This window comes from Schistocerca gregaria, chromosome 4, assembly GCF_023897955.1.
Source record: "Schistocerca gregaria isolate iqSchGreg1 chromosome 4, iqSchGreg1.2, whole genome shotgun sequence".
NCBI lineage: Eukaryota > Metazoa > Arthropoda > Insecta > Orthoptera > Acrididae > Schistocerca > Schistocerca gregaria.
The window spans coordinates 563,141,127-563,160,300 of record NC_064923.1 but is presented as its reverse complement, the minus strand read 5'-3'; the positions used below and the strand labels follow the sequence as shown (position 1 = coordinate 563,160,300).

The 19,174-nt window shown below is 38.9% G+C and overlaps 1 protein-coding gene across 10 annotated transcripts in view; it reads left to right on the top strand.

Annotated features, from left to right (window-relative positions):
• The window catches only part of LOC126267989 (uncharacterized), a 905,571-nt gene that overhangs the window by 860,945 nt on the left and 25,452 nt on the right, over positions 1–19,174 (top strand). For all 10 annotated transcript variants that reach the window (XR_007549061.1, XR_007549060.1, XM_049973342.1 and 7 more), the window contains 6 exons: positions 749–868; positions 1,859–2,133; positions 8,365–8,439; positions 8,740–8,932; positions 9,040–9,172; positions 15,566–15,733. Coding sequence is in view for 8 of the 10 variants with exons in the window: in XM_049973342.1 (XP_049829299.1) it covers positions 749–868; positions 1,859–2,133; positions 8,365–8,439; positions 8,740–8,932; positions 9,040–9,172; positions 15,566–15,733 (964 nt within the window). In the remaining 2 variants the exon portion in view is untranslated. The remainder of the gene's footprint in view (positions 1–748; positions 869–1,858; positions 2,134–8,364; positions 8,440–8,739; positions 8,933–9,039; positions 9,173–15,565; positions 15,734–19,174) is intronic.

Here is a 19,174-nt window from a genome sequence, read left to right as displayed (position 1 = left end):
CTGCCATGCAGCATGTAGAAACTTACACTGGCCAGGGATGCCTGTGGCAGTTAGTCTTCAGGTCTGGTAAAAAATTGACAGAAGTAAGGGAAGGGTCCTCCACAGCAGTAACTTGCAGACTGTATATAAACAGAAATTCTAGTTTCAACCTTCTTTCTGAGGCGCTGAATGATTTCTAAGAAGGTGGTTTGGATGGTGGTGGTGGTGGTTGTGGTGGTGGTGGTGGTGGGGGGGGGGGGGGGGTGGAGTGGGGGAAGAGTCATCCGGAGAATATAGAATCATATATACAATAAGTGTGACAGGGTATTTGTCTGAATTACAGTAGTTTCAAGAGCTGAGGAAATTACTTCTGAGATAGTAGGAAAGAGATTACCTAGATTTAAGATTTCAGGAAAGACGTGAGTGAAGATTGACATTTGAACAGAACATAATTAGGAAGTGAAGGAGCAATAATTTCATAAGTTTCACATAGCAATACATGCTTGGAATTGAAAACGATTTTCCCAATGTAGCTTTATTTGTTGTAGCTACAGTAACAATAGATTATTGTGTCATTGGAACATAGTGTTTGTATTTGTTTAATAGAGACTGATGTTTTTCAAACATGTATGTGTTATTTGCCTGTGTAACTAAATCCCAGATCATTTTGTTTTATTGAAGTATTTCATCACCCATCTTTGAAATATTGCTGTCTATTGTAATTCCTTGCAATAAAGTCAGAAACTGATTTCAATTTCTTAACCTACAGGAAGTAGCAGAACCTCTCATGGATCTTAAGCAAGGAATGGAGACCCTTAAATCCAACAAAACATTCCGTGGTATTCTTAGTACCTTGCTTTCAATTGGTATTTTTCTAAATGGAAGTGAGGTAAGATGAACACACTGAGAAATGTATGTAATATGCATTTTTTAATAAACTGTTTTGAATGGAAGTTTAAAATCTTGACTGAGATCTGAATACTACTTAAACATTCATGTAGATAATAGGGTCAGAGGATGAAATGTTTGAGGTTCAGACTTTATTTATCTTGTATCTTTTGAGTGTAGGCTTAAAGCTAAGGAACAAGTCACCCATTCTTTTAAATTATTCTAAGTGGCATCACAACATAAAAAAGAGTTTTTTATTGGTTTAATTATTGGGAACTTGTATTTTATTGTATATTGTTATTTTGATTACAAGAAATCATCATGGTGTGAAACATATTATTTCTGCACTGAGTAGTGCAGCAGCATCAGCTGTAATTGTAGTCAAGAGCTCATGCTAATAGTCTTCCGTAGTTAGCATCTTGTAAAAATGTAATTTTTTCTGAATTATTGTATTATTTTGAAAAACTTCTATTTCTCTTTCCAAATTAACCATTAACACACTGAATAATATTTGCTGGAGAAAGCCCTAATGTTTGTGGACCTTTTTATTCGTTATTGTGACATATATTTTGCCACAGAAACATAAATCATTTTAAATTATGATAAATGAAATATACAGTTAACCTTTCAGTTTCCCATTTTGTGTGATTCCCCAAAATAGGGTAAAAAATGTCACAGATGAGATTTGCTTAGCCAGTATTGTCAGTTTCCAGCCTCTGCTTGTATCCATCCTAACCTATATGCTATAGTTTTTTTGAGTAACTTATACTTCACTGAAAGTAATCGATCATCAGCAATGTAAAGGCTCTTCTTTTATAGAGATCTGTATGAAAATATTGCATGTGCAATTTTTCATTGTTTGTTTTTTGTATCAACACTGAACAATTTGCTTAAATAGGTATCTTTAATGTGGTTATGTTCTCTTTTTGATGTAAAATTCTCAAAGACCACCCACAGTGCAACTGAAACCCTATATTTAATTTTTGTTCAGGTGAAAGGATTTCAGATTGAATATTTGGCAAAGGTTCCAGAAGTAAAGGACACAGTGCATAAACACTCTCTGCTGCACCACCTTTGTCATATGGTTATGGAAAAATTTCCAGATTCAACAGACTTGTATTCAGAGATTGGTGCTGTTACACGTGCATCAAAAGTTGATTTTGATGAGCTTGCTGCCAACATTCAGAAAATGGAGCAAGAGTGCAAAGCCTCTTGGGACCATCTAAAAGTTATTGCAAAGCATGATGGCTTCACTATGAAGACAAAGTAAGTTATCTGTAGTCAGTTTTATAAGTTTACTTAGTTTTCTTTTACTCTCCCTTACTTCCCAGTTCACACACTTCATGCCATAATTATGTTTTATCATCTGCTGTAAATATTACTGATTCCATATTAGCTTTGTTTGTAAGTACATTATCTGAACAAAAGTATCAAGACACCCCTATTTAACATGGAACTGATGGCTAGATGTAATGAGAGGTGGAGCTGCCATTGTAAAAGGAAACAGGGAGTATTGTGTTGTCAGTAGAGAAGCAGTAACTTCAAAATAAGTCAGTCAGGAGAGTTCAGTGACTTCAAAAGTGGACTAATCATTGGATGTCACCTTAGTAAAAGATCCATCAGAACATATTTCAGACTGTTCGTGATAGGATTGTGAAGTGGAAATGTGAAGGAACAACTACAACTGCACCAAGACCAGGCACTCAGCAGAAGGAATTCCTCGGTATTTCCAGAGAGCTACCAGCAGTCCAGCTACCACAGTGACCACTTGTGAACTTTAAGTTTATTTTTAACTGTTCATCTTTGTTACCAGTAACTTTCTTTGTTGCTCGATATTGTCAGCTATCATAAGTTTCAGCACTAATAAAACCAATTTTGTCACATGCAGAGTACTGTACTAAGAAAAATCTGGGATGAAATAATAACAATCAGAAAAGGATAGATTGCCACTCAACACATACAAGAGGCATTGAGGTGCTAGATAAGCATATTGAAAGAAGGCTGGAAGATGTTATTATTTATCGGGAAAACCTTCAAATAAAGGAAACTCCAGGTTGGACTGTCAACAATATCGGAAAAAGATAGATTGCTACCTACCGTAAAGATGACACGTAAGATGCAGTCAGGCACAGTTAAAAGATACTTATATGTAAGTTTTCAGCTACAGCCTTTGTTAGAAAAAGAAAGAGAAACACGCATGATTTGTTCACACAAGCAAGCACACCTCACACATACTTGACCACCAACTCCAGCAGCTCAGACCACAATGCAGTCTGGTCCAAAGTACCCTTCATGTGTGCATGAGGTGTGCTTGCTTGTGTGTATGAGTGGTGTGTGTTTCTCTTTCTTTTTCTGATAAAGGCTATGGCTGAAAGCTTGTGTTTAAGTGTATTTTAATTGTGCCTATCTGCAACTTAATATGTCATCTTCACAGTAAGTAGCAATCTGTCTTTCCCTATATTGTTGGACTGATCCCTTCATCAGACATAGGCAAAACACACAAACACACATTCACACATGAATAACTTACTGTTGTCGTAAGGTGAAGTCAAGTCTTCAGATATTGCTCCACTGCCTGAACCATCGAGATTCTGCCCACCAACACCAGCTTTTCTGAATAACTGCACAGATAGGAACACTCCTGTAACATATCCTTCATTCCTCTAACCTGCCTTGCCTCATCCATCACGAGCCCTTGTCCTTCATCTGCCTATCTCCTTATCTGTTCCCACTCCAGCCCTAAATGTGCCTTCTATCCCTCCAGTGCACCTGTATAGTTTTTCCTCTTCTACTTCTCTCCCCTCTCCCTTGGCCTTTTTACCTGGCCCCAACACATTCTCCTGATGCTGCATCTAGCAACCCACTGTTCTGTTCCCACCGTATCTCTACATGCTTTCACAGGTAGCACGTGTCTTCCCCCACTCCTATACTGATACCCCTCCACCTCCCTACCCCAGAAGTATAGGGCAAAGGACAGCAGCACAATAAGATGAAATATCAATACGAACAAATTTGGAACAAGTTTATAGGAAAAACTGATACATTAATAAATGCAAAACTGGGTGTCTTATTTTAAATGGCAATTACTGGCAAGTTTTCCACAACTCATCGACTCGCGGTAGCGTTCTCGCTTCCCGAGCATGGGGTCCCGGGTTCGATTCCTGGCAGGGTAAGGGATTTTCACTTGCCCCAAGATGACTGGGTGTTGTGTCATCTTCATCATCATCATTCATCCCCATTACAGTTGGAGGAAGGCAACGGCAAACCACCTCCATTAGGACCTTGCCTAGTATGGCGGTGCGAGTCTCCCACATTGTTCCTCTATGCTCTCTCAAGAAGCATGGGGCTTCATTTCCATTTACACTGACAAGTTAACTAATTTTCACCACTTGTGACAGATTTATCATACATCTTACATAAAAACTCATTTGCATTGTGTCTGCTGTAACTATAATGAATAGAGACAGAAATTTAAATCAGGTGAGCTCTTTACATAGTCTTCGCTTAGCTAAATTTGACGCGCAAGTCGCCGAAGTGGTGTCAAATCGAAAGACTTGCACCCGGCAAATGGTCTACCTGACGGGAGGCCCTAGTCACATGACTTAGCTAAACTGGATGGAGCATCTTTTGGTTCCAAGTCTTCAAGTTTTGTATCATTTGCTTTGGCAAGGTGTACGATCATTGATTGCATTAAGTTGTCTCTTAGACCTTAGCTCAAAAAAAAAAAAATGCTTCTTGCAATATGTCACACACACACACACACACACACACACACACACACACACACACAATGTGCGCTCGCACCAGCGCAAACGCAGCTCACACACATGACTGCAGTCTCAGGCAACTGAGTGTGGTTTCAGTTGCCTGAGACTGCAGTCGTGTGTGTGTGTGTGTGTGTGTGTGTGTGTGTGTGTGTGTGTGTGTGTGTGTGTGTGTGTGTGTGATCTATTGTTGACAAAAGCGTTAATGGCTGAAAGCTTTCTTTGTGACAGTCTTTTTATTGTGCTTATCAGCGCCTCAGCACCTCCGCTATAAGGTGAGTAGCAACTTTCCTTTCAATAATATTGTTACATTACAGCCTGGATTTTCCATTGTTTGGTTTTAAATTTTATATTGTTTTCAGCTATGTCATCACACTATAGTCTGATTTAAAGTAGTTGTCACTTGACAGGCAACGGGCTGCAGGGCTCTCGCCACCGATAAACCAATGGCAGCCGGCGCTGTCGGCTGCCACTGCGTTGCCACTTCGCTCTGCTGAGCTGACTAAGGCATTGTGCCAGCCAGTCTCAGCGAGCCGTTGTAGACGTGCGGATGAGAGATTTGAGTGACTAGTAGCTTCGTGCGTTTATGATGTCTGATGAAAGCAGTCGCAAGAGAGGGAGGCCGAGGCTGCACACTCCTCAGAAAGCTCCAAAAAGTGGTGGACATGGCGTCGTTATACGCAGTCAGGTGCGTGAATACGTGTGTTCCTTAAGGGAGTATTTTGAGATAGAGGGATGCAGGAGGGCCTCTCACTCCCTTGGATAAGATGGTGGAGCGAACAGCAGCTGCTCTGCAAGTTAGCAAGTGATCAGTAATAAGAATCTGCAAGGATAAATTCACGAAAGAAGACTCAAGTGAATCATCTAAATTGGATACACCTGGGAAAAATAGGCGACTAGAGAAGAGGGTCACGAAACTTGATTCTTTTCAGGAAGATGCCATTCGTCGTCAAATATACGCATTTTATTCGAGGAAGGAGTATCCAACACTCAAAAAACTACATGCTACCCTCACAGTGGCTGACCTGTTTCAGGGTAGTAAATCATCTTTGTTACGAGTCATTAAAATGTTAGGATTCCGCTATAAATCTGTCTCTGGCAGAAAGTTACTAATGGAACGCCAAGATATTGCAGCCTGGCGGTGCCGCTTCCTTAGAGAATTAGTGGGGACAAATTTTGATGATATTGTTTGGCTTGATGGAACATGGGTGAATGCAGGACACAGTTTAAAAAAAAGGCTGGACAGACGGTACCATCAGCGGTAATATGGCAGCTCCGATCGGCAGAGGGAAAAGGATAATTGTAGCACGTGCCGGAAATTCAAAAGGTTTTATTCCAAATTGTCTGCTGCTATTCAGTTCAAATAAGACCTCCGACTACCACGAAGAGATGAACCACAATACTTTTGTGAAATGGTTTGAAGACTGTGTGCTCCAGAACTTAACAAAAAACTCTATCATTGTTATGGATAACGCTCCTTATCATTCAGTAATACAAGACAAGGCACCCACAAAGGCAATGAGGAAAAACGACATTGCTAGCTGGTTACAGAAACATAAGGTGCAGTTCGACAGTAATTTTACAAGGGCAGAATTATTAGAGCTTGTATCGCAACACAAGCCAAAGAACCCGATTTATATTGTGGATGAAGTAGCAAAAAAATACGGGCATAAAGTGCTCAGATTGCCTCCTTACCATTGCCATTTCAATGCAATAGAGCTGATTTGGGCTCAGGTTAAATGGCATATTGCTGCAGAAAATAAGAAATTCACATTAACCGAAGTAGAATACCTTTTGAAAGAGGCAGTTGAAATTGTGACCTCGGAAGACTGGCAGAAGGTAGTGCATCATGTGAAAAGAGTGATACAGGACACATGGAACAATGAAGGTATCTTACAACAAAGTGTCGAAGACTTGATTATATCTGTCAATACGAGCAGCGAGATGGATAGTTCCACTGACTCTGACTCTGAATTAAGCAGTGTTTTCGCATTGTCTGATTAGTGTGTAGTGTACTTGATGATGATGAAGTCCCATACTCCGCGACAGAGCGTAGGGGAACGATGCAGGAGACCCGCACCGCCGTACTCGGCAAGGTCCTAATGGAGGTGGTTTGCCATTGCCTTCCTCCAACCGTAATGGGTATGAATGATGATGATGAAGACGACACAACAACACTCAGTCACCTTGAGGCAGGAAAAATTCCTGACCCCGCCGGGAATCAAACCCGGGACCCAGTGCTCGGGAAGCAAGAATGCTACCGCGAAACCACGAGCAGCGGACTGCCATTAAATATTGTGTTTGTGCATTTATTTTGATTAATTCTTATTTTTGTTGTGAGACTAAGAAATGCTGTTTGGCTAGCTCTCGTCATCTCCTTACGGTAAGTTAGACTGAATTTTAATTCTATTTCATTTTGTATATACACCAAAATGTTATTCAATGTGTGTAATAGTTTTCGAGATTTGCAATCTAAAGAAGAAAACTTTTCCGGACGCGAAAATTTATTTCACTTCAATAGTTAATGTAACAACGGCCCTAATTAAAATGAAGAAAAGATATTTGATTTGCTTATAGATACCACTGAGACCGATACTGTAAGTAAATTTCAAAATATTTACATAATATTTATAGGAGAGAGAGATTTTAAACATCATACTTGTTTAGAGTTCAGTACTGATAGGGTTGCTTAAAAATGCTGTTTTCAGAAATTTATATACAGGAAACGTGATGCACTACGAAAACTTTTAAGGATTCTTTACCAAGTGCATTATTTTGGTAATGAATAGAAAAAAAGTATTTGCTGTGACACCAATAGTTTTTCAGTAATGACGTGATAAGTTAGAAGCTGTTTGCGAAATTGAGAATTTAAATGGTTTCAAACAAATTAACATAACTCTTGTCCTAATTAAAATTAAGAATAGATGTTCGACAGATTGAGAGACATTGTAGAGATATACATCATATGTGGGTTTGAAATTTTTGTAGAAGATACAGGCTTTAAAACAATTTTCTATCGCCGGGGGTAGCGATGCGCTGAGGTGGCTGCCTCCAGCCAGTGCTTGACGTGACAACGCCGCAACTTCGCAGCGCAAATGTCAAGTGACAACTACTTTCAATCAGACTATAAGAGTTAATAATCAACACAGAAACATCAGAATTTGTGTGTGTATGTAAGAAAATTTGAAATGGATAAAAGCACTTAAGCTCCTTAAGTACGCCCATTAACTGACATTTGCACTTAACGTGATTTCAGGTCTCAGAGTGAAATAAATTACTAAGTTAACATATTTATTTCCATTCATTAATGTCCTGCAAAATCATAGCCTGAGGTAACTTATCTTTAACACTTTGACTGCCATGTGGCCACTGATAGCCAAAGCAGTCTGCTCTACTGCACCACTGGTGGCCTCTTGGCAGTCAACTTATAAATAACACATGGAGTGTTACTCTCTGTAATACAGCATGTTAATCACATAATAAAAACTCATAGTTAAGAAAGCTAGTTTTATTAAGAAAAGCAGACTATAAGAATATTATTATTATGTGATATTAAATCACAGCCATTATTCAGGCAACTTTTTCAGGGGTTTGGTAGACTGCCTCATTCTGTATCACTGTCATGTCACACAAATGATACATGGATCACCAACTACCTTCCTTTTGCATTGTTATTCAAAAATTATTGATTAAAAATATGTTGACAAGTCACAAGGTAGTTGGTTTGTTTCAGGATGTCTGATTTTCTGGCAGACTGTGCCGAGAGGATTATTGTTTTAGGGATAGTGCACAGAAGAGTCATGAACAGGTTAGTAATAAATACTATAACAATTACTTCAATACAATTGTGTGTGTGTGTGTGTGTGTGTGTGTGTGTGTTTTGTTCTTTACTTCATTTATCTTTCTTTGGAAGCTAATCAGCAGTATTATTTTATGTTCCATATTTGGATGATATGCCTACAGTTGCCAATTTATCGAAAATTCTTTACAGAGCAGACTTATTCATCTAATAAACCAGTATATGTTGAACCAATTATTTTTCTGTAACAGAAAACTTGGTAATAATGTAGCTCATGAAAGAATGATGCAGAAAATATTTGTGTTTAAGGTTTCATAAATTTCTCCTATGGCTGGGGATTCCGATGCATCGAGTGCAGGATTTACGACCAAATGAATTTTGCCGCACTGTTTCTGAATTTGCTCTTGAGTATCGCACTACTAGAGAACGTGTACTGCAGCAACTCGAGAAAAAAGCAAATCATCGTGAACGCAACAAAACACGTGGGAAGATGATTACTGAGGTATGATGTACATACAATCATTAGTGTTACAGATATTAACTGTAAATGATGAAGAGTACATGTGTAAGTAGTCATTTAATACCTTAAGGACTTTTTATGTTTTGTAGGTTGGCAAGTTTCGCACAAAGGAGGATCGTGCAGATGCTGAATTGCGGCAGCTGTTGGGTGGAGATGTTTCTGATGCAGAAAGTGTTCATGGCACTTTAACACTGCCATGGCGTCGACAAAGGAAGGACGCAGGTACATAATGAAACACCAATTTTTTTAAATTTTGTTGTTTTCATTGACATCATCATGGTCTTCAGTCTGAAGACTGTTTTGATGCAGCTCATGTGCAGACCTCTTGATCATTAAATAACTGTGCCAAACTAAATCCATTTGAATCGGCTTACTGCATGCTAACCTTTGTCTCTCTTCTGCTACCAAACTGATGATTCACTGATGTCACAGAATGTGTCATATCAACTGAGCCCTTCTTTTAGTCAATTTGTGCAACAAAATGAACTCCCATATAATTTTCAGCATTCTTTTGTAGCACCACATTTCAAAATCTTCTATTGTCTTCTTGTCTGAACTACTTATTGTTCACATTTCACTCCCATACAAGGCTACACTTCCTTACACATAAAATTATATTTTATATTAGTAAAGTTCTCCTTTTCAGAAATGCTTTTCTCTCTATTGTCAATCTGCATTTTATAGCTGCTCTTCTTCAGCCATCATCAGTTAATTTGTTACCAAAATAGCAAAACGGATTGAATACTTTTAGCATCTCATTTCCAGAACTCATTCATTTATTGTGTTCCATAGATAGTATCAAAAAGGGGAACCTTCATGAATGTGGAAAAGTCAAGGTGTACATTAACATGAGACTAATACATCATGCTAATTTAATCTGTATACTGTATTAACAGTAATCTGTCATTATACTGCTTAATGCTTTACTCACTTACACCATCTAAACATGAGTAAGTTAGTAAGAAAGCTGCTACTTTTTTAAAAAAACTGCTGTGCTCTCAGTTTTATTATGTAGCTGCTGTTTACCTGCTATTAGTAGTTTAATATTTACTTGATTACAGTGGTGTTTTTCTAAGAAAATATTTCTACATATATAAATATGAGTCCTACTTATGGTACAATATCACTTGTCAAATAGCTTTATAATGAATCCTGCAACTTGCCATTTACTGATCAAAATGGTTCAATCCCCGAGTTACTCATATAATTAGTAGAAAGAGTGGTTAATGAAATATGATTTATTTCCTTTTGAATTGGTAGAGGTTCCTGATATTTTGCATGAAGTTTGACAGGAGCTTATTAAATATCTTACTACCAGAGTATGTGCCTCCATTCTGAACCCTGGACAAATAGCCAAGGTCTACGTGAAAATTATTTTTGTGTATTATATCGAGACTATGCATAACACAGTTCAGTAAAAACTGATTTACATTATCAGTAAGAAAAATCATTAAATATATTGGGAAGTGAGTGTAAGAATTCAAAGATCCTTAGAAAAGCTTCTACAAAATTTGTGGTTCTCTGCTTTACACGATATCCATACTGCTCACTTCTGCTGAGCGAACACTGTATTCACTTCTGGTGCACTGCTCCAAAAGATAATTCTGTAATACAACAGCCAGTAAAATTATGCAAAATAATCCAATACCCTTGTCTGTAGTCAGTACAATGATAGATGCTTGTAAGGGCAAGACTGGAATGTGTTTCTTGATTAGTTTATCCATGTATTGACTCCATTTTTACTTTTTATCCAGGAATTACTTGAAATTGCATAATAAGAGTCTTTTTGAGATTAAGACTTAAACAGTTAACTGTGAACCACTTATAAACATCTTCCTATCATCTGAGGTTTTTCTGCCAAGGTTGGGTCTGGACCCTTGATTAGTGAAAGTGAAAACTCATGGACTGATTTCTTATGCAAAAGCATCTTATGAAGATTATGAGTGGCATAGCTGTACACTTTGGTTACTGGTGGTCTTACGCATACAATGACCAGTTGATTCTTGTAAATGGCATGTTGCCAATGCGTAACAACATGAATCGTAATATGTAGCCACTTATGTAGAATTAAGTATCAAAATCTGCTTGTATGAGACTCATGGTGATGTTACCATTTTACAGTATCTTACATTTGATCCGTATTGTACCTCTTTAAAAGCACTCACGTGTTTATTGAATGCTGATCTACTTTATTAGGTTTCTCAGTTGTCCAAATAATAGTGGCTTGTCTATATAATAGTGGCAAATGCAGAAGCAGCAGATATTTGTTGCATGTGTAAAGTGTAATGAAAGCATTTTTTAACACCACTAATGACTTCTCACATACTTCTAATCTGTACTTGGAAATTGACAGGTGTTTATAAAGCTAATACTGTAAAATGTATTTTTCATTTTAATAACCAAATTTCCTAGTGCAGGTGGGCGAAGGTTATAGCACTTCAAGGAATTCTTAAACTGCTTAATTAACACAATATAAACTTTCAAGAGCCATACACTGCAAGTATTAACAATTTTCTGCATCTTTCATGTGCATGAACCACCTTTTGCACTAAACACTATTGACATGTTGAGATGTGTCCCTTAAAATAAACGATGCAGGTTGATCCATTTGTTCAAGTTTGTTCCCTAATTAAATTAACAAGAAAATTCTCTGGTTACTGATTCAGAAAATTCATTGCGCATTATGGTATGAGCCATAGGGAGGTAATTGGATAGGCAGAGAAGGGAGACAAAAAAATTTGTTACCACTAATTAAGTTCAAAAATCTGCTTAGAGGATTCTGTAAATCAGCTGCTAATAGTTACTTATGTATGTGGATGCATATATACACCAAATTACTTTGGGAGTGAAGATATCAACCCACAGAACAGTAGAGGATTGTTTCATCAAAAGTTATGTACATAAAACAGAGATCTTTGCAACCTTCCCCATAAATCCTTATTTGAACTACACTAGGCTCTTTAGTTTCTCTACAATAATTATACATGATGGCAGTATGCTTTATCACACAACAGCTTTAAAACAATTACATTGGTACTGCATGTTTCTGATTGTTGCATAATGTACTCCAGAATTATGTCTGCAGCTTCAACAACAGCAGTGTGAGATTTCTTCACATTCTCTTCTCCTATGTCTTCTTCTTCATCACTTCAATCAGAACTTTTCTGTATGCTTTTGATTAACTCTTTGTCTGTTAAAGTTTGGTCATAACTGGTTGCTTATCCAGCATTGTACTCAGCAGCAGTATCATTCTGCAAAGAATATCAGTTCAACTTATCACTAATTTTGAGTTTCCACTCGAGGTCTAGCATAACATGTTTCCTTTCAGGAGCATGATGCTGAATCCTAAAGAAAGCTACAGTTTCAGACATTTATAGCATTGTGTAACATTATATTTAACTAACAACATTGTTGCATGTGAGTATTCATTATTGTACTTGTCACTTCTGCTTGAGTGACTACAGGGTGAATGTGGGCCAGATTACTGAAAGGCCAGATTAGCAAGAGCTTAGTGTACTGTGTGTGTGCGCATGCGCGCGCACACACACACACACACACACACACACACACACAGAGGTAATTCTAGAAGTTGTTCAAGGACACACACACACACACACACACACACACACACACACAGAGGTAATTCTAGAAGTTGTTCAAGGGGGGGTTGGGGGGAATGGAATATAGCTTAACAAAAGGAAAGTTGGGGTCTTCCGCTCACAAATTGGTAAAATTTGGTTTTGCTTGTTCCAGTGTGTGTATGGGGGGGGGGGGGCGGGGGGGAGGGGGGGGGGGGCGGCATGAGCATGCGCGCGCACATCTGTATGGCTACAAAGTGTCGGAACTGCAGTTCTCCACCTTGATTAGCGAAAAGTTTTTTTTTTTTTGACGGATTAGGTGACTGACAGGTGTGGGAAAAGAAGCAGATGCACAGGATAGGAATATGGGAAGAAGAGGCAGGAGGTAGGAGGAACATAAGATAGGAATGCAGTAGGGAGAGACATTAGGTGGATGGAATAGGAACACACGAGGAATATACAGTAGGTGCATGGGATAGGAACATAACACAGCCACCAGCATCACAGAGTTTGTACAGGGCAGATAATGATGATGATGATGATGATGGAGATGACATGGAAGAGAAGACTGGAAGGTAAGACAGAACAGAGGAAGAGCAAGGTGGAAGAGAACTGGCCCCGTAACTTCACTCATCCTACACCCGTGTCTTCTTCCCCACAGAAGGAAACAATAGGTTTTACCACTGGTGGCAGCCCATTATCTTTTGGGCTGACATTGGCAAAAATATAAGCCTCATTAAATTAGGATCATTAACAATCAGAAAATAGTCAAATTGTGTTCTGGTATCCTGGGGTTGGATATTTTAACATTTTTGGGCATAAAATATGAAGTACTCCCAATGGCTGAGCTTATTCTATATAGCCCTGCCAATCTGACATTTTGGAACTTTACACTGCTACGTATAGTGTACACATACAGTATACATACAATCAAACCTGTTATATAATTTTTCCCTTCCACATATCACTCCACCAAACTGTTTACCACTTCTGACATGCATCCATGATACTTTCTTTGATGCTTGTGATGCTGTAGCTTGAATTCTTTTGTTTCATGTATACTGATCATGCCTTCCTCTTGTTGCTGCTGGTACATCAGTTAATGCATATTGGAAACATTTGAATCAGTTTTCTCAATTTATGTGGCCCAGGGAGTCCATCATTCCTTACCATAATTTAGGGACCCCTTCCCTGCCTCCATCCTTCCCTGCCCCCACCCTTTCTCCCTCCCTCCCCCTGTTACCATCACATGATTAAGAAGATTGTTTGAGTGTTTTAAGAATTCATGTGAATATATTATGACAAAGGCACAATCCATGCCACACCATTGTGATGTGCGCTGTGAAGTAGATTCTCAGGTTTGGTTTTTTAATTCATCAATAAAGAAAATGCAAATCTTCAGATGTTGAAAGCAATGCCTCAAAACTGAAAATAGCTCCTTTTTAACAATCGGGCACCAACTTGCCAATCATAAGAAAAAAAATTGAACTCGTTGTTGTTATGAGTCTTTCTTTGACCTTTTGTAAACAAAGTAACCACATCAAAATTGATCAGAGTGTCATTCTAACTATAAAAAAATTATCCTTATGATGTACACTGTGATCTCCTCCATACATCTAAAAAAGACAGAAAGAATAGTCTACATGAAAACGTAAAAATAATGCAAATTTTAAATTTATTCATAAATTAAAAAGCTAAACAGTTACAGTGATAGGATCAACAACTTTGTTTCCTTTTTAATGTAGCAGCTTCTTCTTGTACAAATTTTATGTACAATCAGCCTCAGATTTTCAATGTTGTGACATCTCTATTATTTGATACTGGCCCTGCTTCCCTCCTTCCCTTCCCCCCCCCCTCTCTCCATCCCTCACCTGTTATCACATTATAACTAAGATAACAATGAAAATTAATATCCAACTAAATCATTATAACTATGGAGATCATTTAAGTGTTTTAAGAATTCATGTGAATTCTATGGTTACTTTATCTGCAGTTACAACAGACAGTTCTCGTCAGAGAATGACACAAGAAGCTGTAAACTGGCTCATGAATAAATCAAATTGTTGCAAAATATGAACATTGAAGAACATAGCATTAAGTGTATGGAGGAGAAAATACTTGAATATCTCCTTGCCAGAGTTCTTCCATATTAATGGGAAAACTTTTCAGTAACAGCAGGAGCACTACCTGCAAATAATGCTTGTATTCCACCACGTAGCTTACAGTATTTAGAAACACAGTTGTTTCCCTTGTAATAGTGCTCCTCTCCTTTGCTACTTAATTCTTCTTTGGCAGTCCATCCACTTTTTACATTTCTTTTTTTGCAAAATTAGCCTAAAAGTAACCATTGTGTGCGTTCTCACTGCAATTAAATCCCATGTAATCAGAGCCCAAAACAATATCAGAATAATCTGATGATGGCCATGTTAATACCGTAGGGCATAAACATTTCATTTGTAAATATCAAAAATCATTTCACCCTCTCCAGTGATGTTCTGTAGCTGAGATGTCTGTGCTATCTACTGTTTGTGTGTAACAATCAACTCTAACACTCTTCCTGTCTCACACATATCTTTCCAGATAAGTATAACTAAAATAACTTAAGCTTCAGGAGTTCAGTATTTTCTGTCCTTTATTCATAGTCTAAAGTAATATATCAGACATACTATTACCAATCATATGGCTTACTATGTAGTGAAAGTTGCCCTGAACAATTTTGTAGCCATATTAGTAATCCACTTCATTACTAGAAATATTTTAAAAAATCTACCACTCCTCCTTTGAACACCCATTGTTATACAAATGCTTCAGACTCTGTATCTTTCATTGACAATACTCTTGCCTAATGAATTATCCAGGCATGATTCATGACCTGCCTCACAACTTACCTGTGCCAGATGACTACAGTGAGACATGGTTTGATAACTTGTCACATAGCTGAATGTGCCTCACAATGTGTTTAAATGTAAAATTTAAATGTAGACTAGAGGACTACAAGTAAAATGTAGCTACACACTAGAGGAGTACAATTTTTCAGGCCGAAATGCTTTGAGTCCTTCAACTGGCGATGCAACAGTGAATGGTCACCTGACAGATGGAGATGATGAAATTTTGGAATCTCTTGTGAAAACTGCCACCAAAGCACCAAATACGAGGACAACACCACGAGAACGCAAACGAACCAGAAATGCTGATCGCAAATCCTGTAAGTCTAACAGCTGATATTCCTCTCTCATTAAAAGTAAATTTTAGGACTGAGAAGAAGAGCTCCAAGTTACATGATGAAACAAAAGCAAGAGTACTTGACTAGGCTAAATATGTTTCTTTGCCTGCACTTTATATTACATGAGACAGGGTTTGGGGTAACTTTTTCTTCCTTCCAGCAACTGCATGTCTGTTCTGTGCCAATGCTTTGACTGCATCTTTCCTCTGACAAACATAGCTAAAAAGTTTATTTGGGTATCTTTCAACCATTATCTAATTTGTTTATGTTTCAAAAGAAGCTGATACGATACTCAAAAAGAGTATCCAACCACCTTCTTTTGAAACATCTTAGCAAAATTATCCTGTTTAGTTATGAGTTTCATATTCATATATTGGTTACTTGAAAAAGTTTAGGAACTATTTCAGTAACATCCTAGGCAGTATTAAAATTGTTGCAGTTAGTTCCCTGATTAGCTTCTGCACTTAGGTAATGCAAGCACCTTACTTGAAAATTTTGCAGTAGTTAGTATGTTGGTCCATTAAGTTACAAGTTAACAGTAAGTAGCTATTTGTCAAACAGTCGTCGTCAGTTATCAGCCACAAAAGGTTACAATTTTTGGATATATTGTCTGCATGTTCCTGCACATTATAAATAATAATATAATTCAATGACATTAATGTTAAAGGTGAGTTACATAATTACACTCAAAACCTGCTTTTTGAGACAGTGCCATGGCAGATGCCACAGTTCTTCATTTACGTGTGAAAGTCTAAATGTAAGTCCTCGGTTTGGATGGGTTTCCTTCTTCTGAAGAGACATAGTATAACGATGAAACAAATACATACTGCAGGCTGTGAAATATTAAACTGAGACAAATGAACACTTGGTGAAGTGAGATAGAGTAGTTGGAAAACAAGTTGTTTACTGTCAATTTGCCTTCCAGCCTTTGTTTATCGCAGCTCAACATTCTGGAAGACTTATCTGTTTCTCACATCTATATTTTGTCTTCTTATCTCTGGTAGAAAGAACTCATGATTCCAGAAACTTAAGTTGGTACTAGCTTTTGCATATACACATTATGCTTTGGAAGTGTTATAAGTATATGGTGTGCAACAAGCATCTGGTTATACTGGCATATAGACTACAAATTGTCACATAGCTGAAGTCTTTATATTTGGTTACTTCTTCTTGACACCTCACTCCAGATGTGTGTCCCTTATAGAGCACAATGGCAAGAAGTTTTTTTATTACAATACTAAAAAACTAAATGCAGAATAGGACCTATATTGAAAAATTTCATAATTCAAATAATTTAGATATTGTCTTTTTGGTGCACTATGTAAATAGTCGATGCCAAATACACACTTGTGATCTGTGGATCCATGAACAAAACCCAGGTTGTTGTGAGTGCAGCATGGGATAAGCACCAAGAATGTGAGCCAGAAAGTCAATGTCCAAAGCAGTGTCAAGATCTGAATAACACCTAGACATAATCAGTGTTTACTTGTGTGGTATGCTGTACTAGACTGAGGTATGGTAGTTCGATAACCTGTGACAGTCAGTGGGTCAGATCACATAACTCAATGGCCATGCCCCTGGTGGCACCTAGCTGAAACTAACTGGAGTGCCTGTGTGTTGCCATTGCTAAGATCTGCTGTCAGGAATATAAAACCAGCATGTAGGGCCAAGTTGACCTCGCCGGTGCTGGTGGCTGTGAATGTGGGGGGCAGGAGAGGCATCACTCACTGCCTGTGGATCAAGGACCATCAGCCCTAAATCGACCGCAGCAGGAGGCCAGCTTGACGGCAGTGAGGATGGAGGAGTTGCAGTGGATCCACAACTTGAGACTGGTCCAGTGCCACTGGGGTGTGGGGCAGAGGGGAAGTTCTTTCTCCACAGGTGACCTAACTGTGATTCTTTCATCTGCACATTAGTAAGTAAGGTCCTGGGGTTGGAAGTCCTACCATGGTGCAGGAGGCATGTGAGAGGGGATGGATTCCTGGCTGGAGGTGACCCTTGACCCTAGTGTCAATTCTGTGGAGCGGAGGAGGAGGCTAGGATTCTGTAGAGACAGCTGTGGTGGTGCAGCAGGTGAATGATGCCAGTCTAGATTTCAAACAGCTGTGAATCCTTCTGGCCTAGGATAAACCCTTTGGTTCAACCTGGACACCAGATGAAAGTGTGAGCACATACACTGGCACCCTGAATGTAGGCGAGCCTGTATGCAGGAGGACATGGTCCACAGGATGCAGAAGATCTTACAGGGTGTGATGATGCCTGCGCCAATGCAGAAGTCTGGCTGAGCTAATTCCGTTGATGGGGTGGGGTTATATGTTGCGAGGAATCCGTATGAGGCATCCTCGGCCAATGGTGTATGCATGACTTTCCACATCTGAATCTTGAAGGTGTGGACCATCCATTCAACTTCCCTGTTGGAGTTGCGGTGAAAAGGCAGTAGTCAAATGGATGATGCCATTTTTGTGTCAGAAGGCCTCAAACTGTGCTCCACCTGATTTGATGTAAATTGAGAACTGTTGTCAGATACTAAGGTGCAAGGTGCCCCCTCAATAGCAAAAATTCTCTCAGGGGTGTGGATGGTGGTGAGGGTAGTAGTGGTAGTAGACAACATGTGTGTCACATATGAGAAACTGGAAATGGCATCCACAACCAACAGCCACATAGCTCTCATAAATCGCCCAACAAAGTCGCTGTGAACCTTCTCTTGTGGGCAGTCAGTGAAAAATGCTGCAGTGGGTATGTCTGATTGAAGGTGTGGGAGTAGAATGTGTTTTAGTGTTGGTTTTGATGCCAGTGCAGTAGACATGCCACTGGGCTATAGCCTTCATGAGCGTGAGCCATCAGTGAGATGTATGAAAACACTGGAGGATGTGGGTCTAGAGCCAGTAAGATTGACAACCCAGTAGTCAGAGTCCTATGAGGTCAAAGTCAAGATGTCCTGAGGTGCATGGAGCTAGTAATACAGCATGAAATAATTTTGAAAAACTGGGTCAGCCTGGTAGGAAACATGTTCCAGCCACTCCTGGATTTCAGACATGTTCCAGCTACACCTTCTGGACTTCAGACAAAACCTTAGGGGTCGTGGGACACTGCCATTGTGACATCACATGTTTTCTGTGGTGACATCACATGTGTTCAACAAGAATTCATCCATGGTGGTTTGCAGCTGTTAATCCACTGCAAAACAAGCTGCTGGATGGCAGTCAAATTCCATGTCAGAGTATGTCTGCATTGGTATGTTGGGCAGTGGGTCAAAAATGGATGTTTTAATGATAGTCGCTTAAAAACAATGCCCAGATCCAATCGTACTATGTATAGTCATCAAAGGGGTGTTACTGGAGCACTGGTTCTCAAAGTATTTGGTCTTTAATACGATTTTTGTGACCCTGACTTCACAGCTAACTCATGCAGGGCTTGGACAGC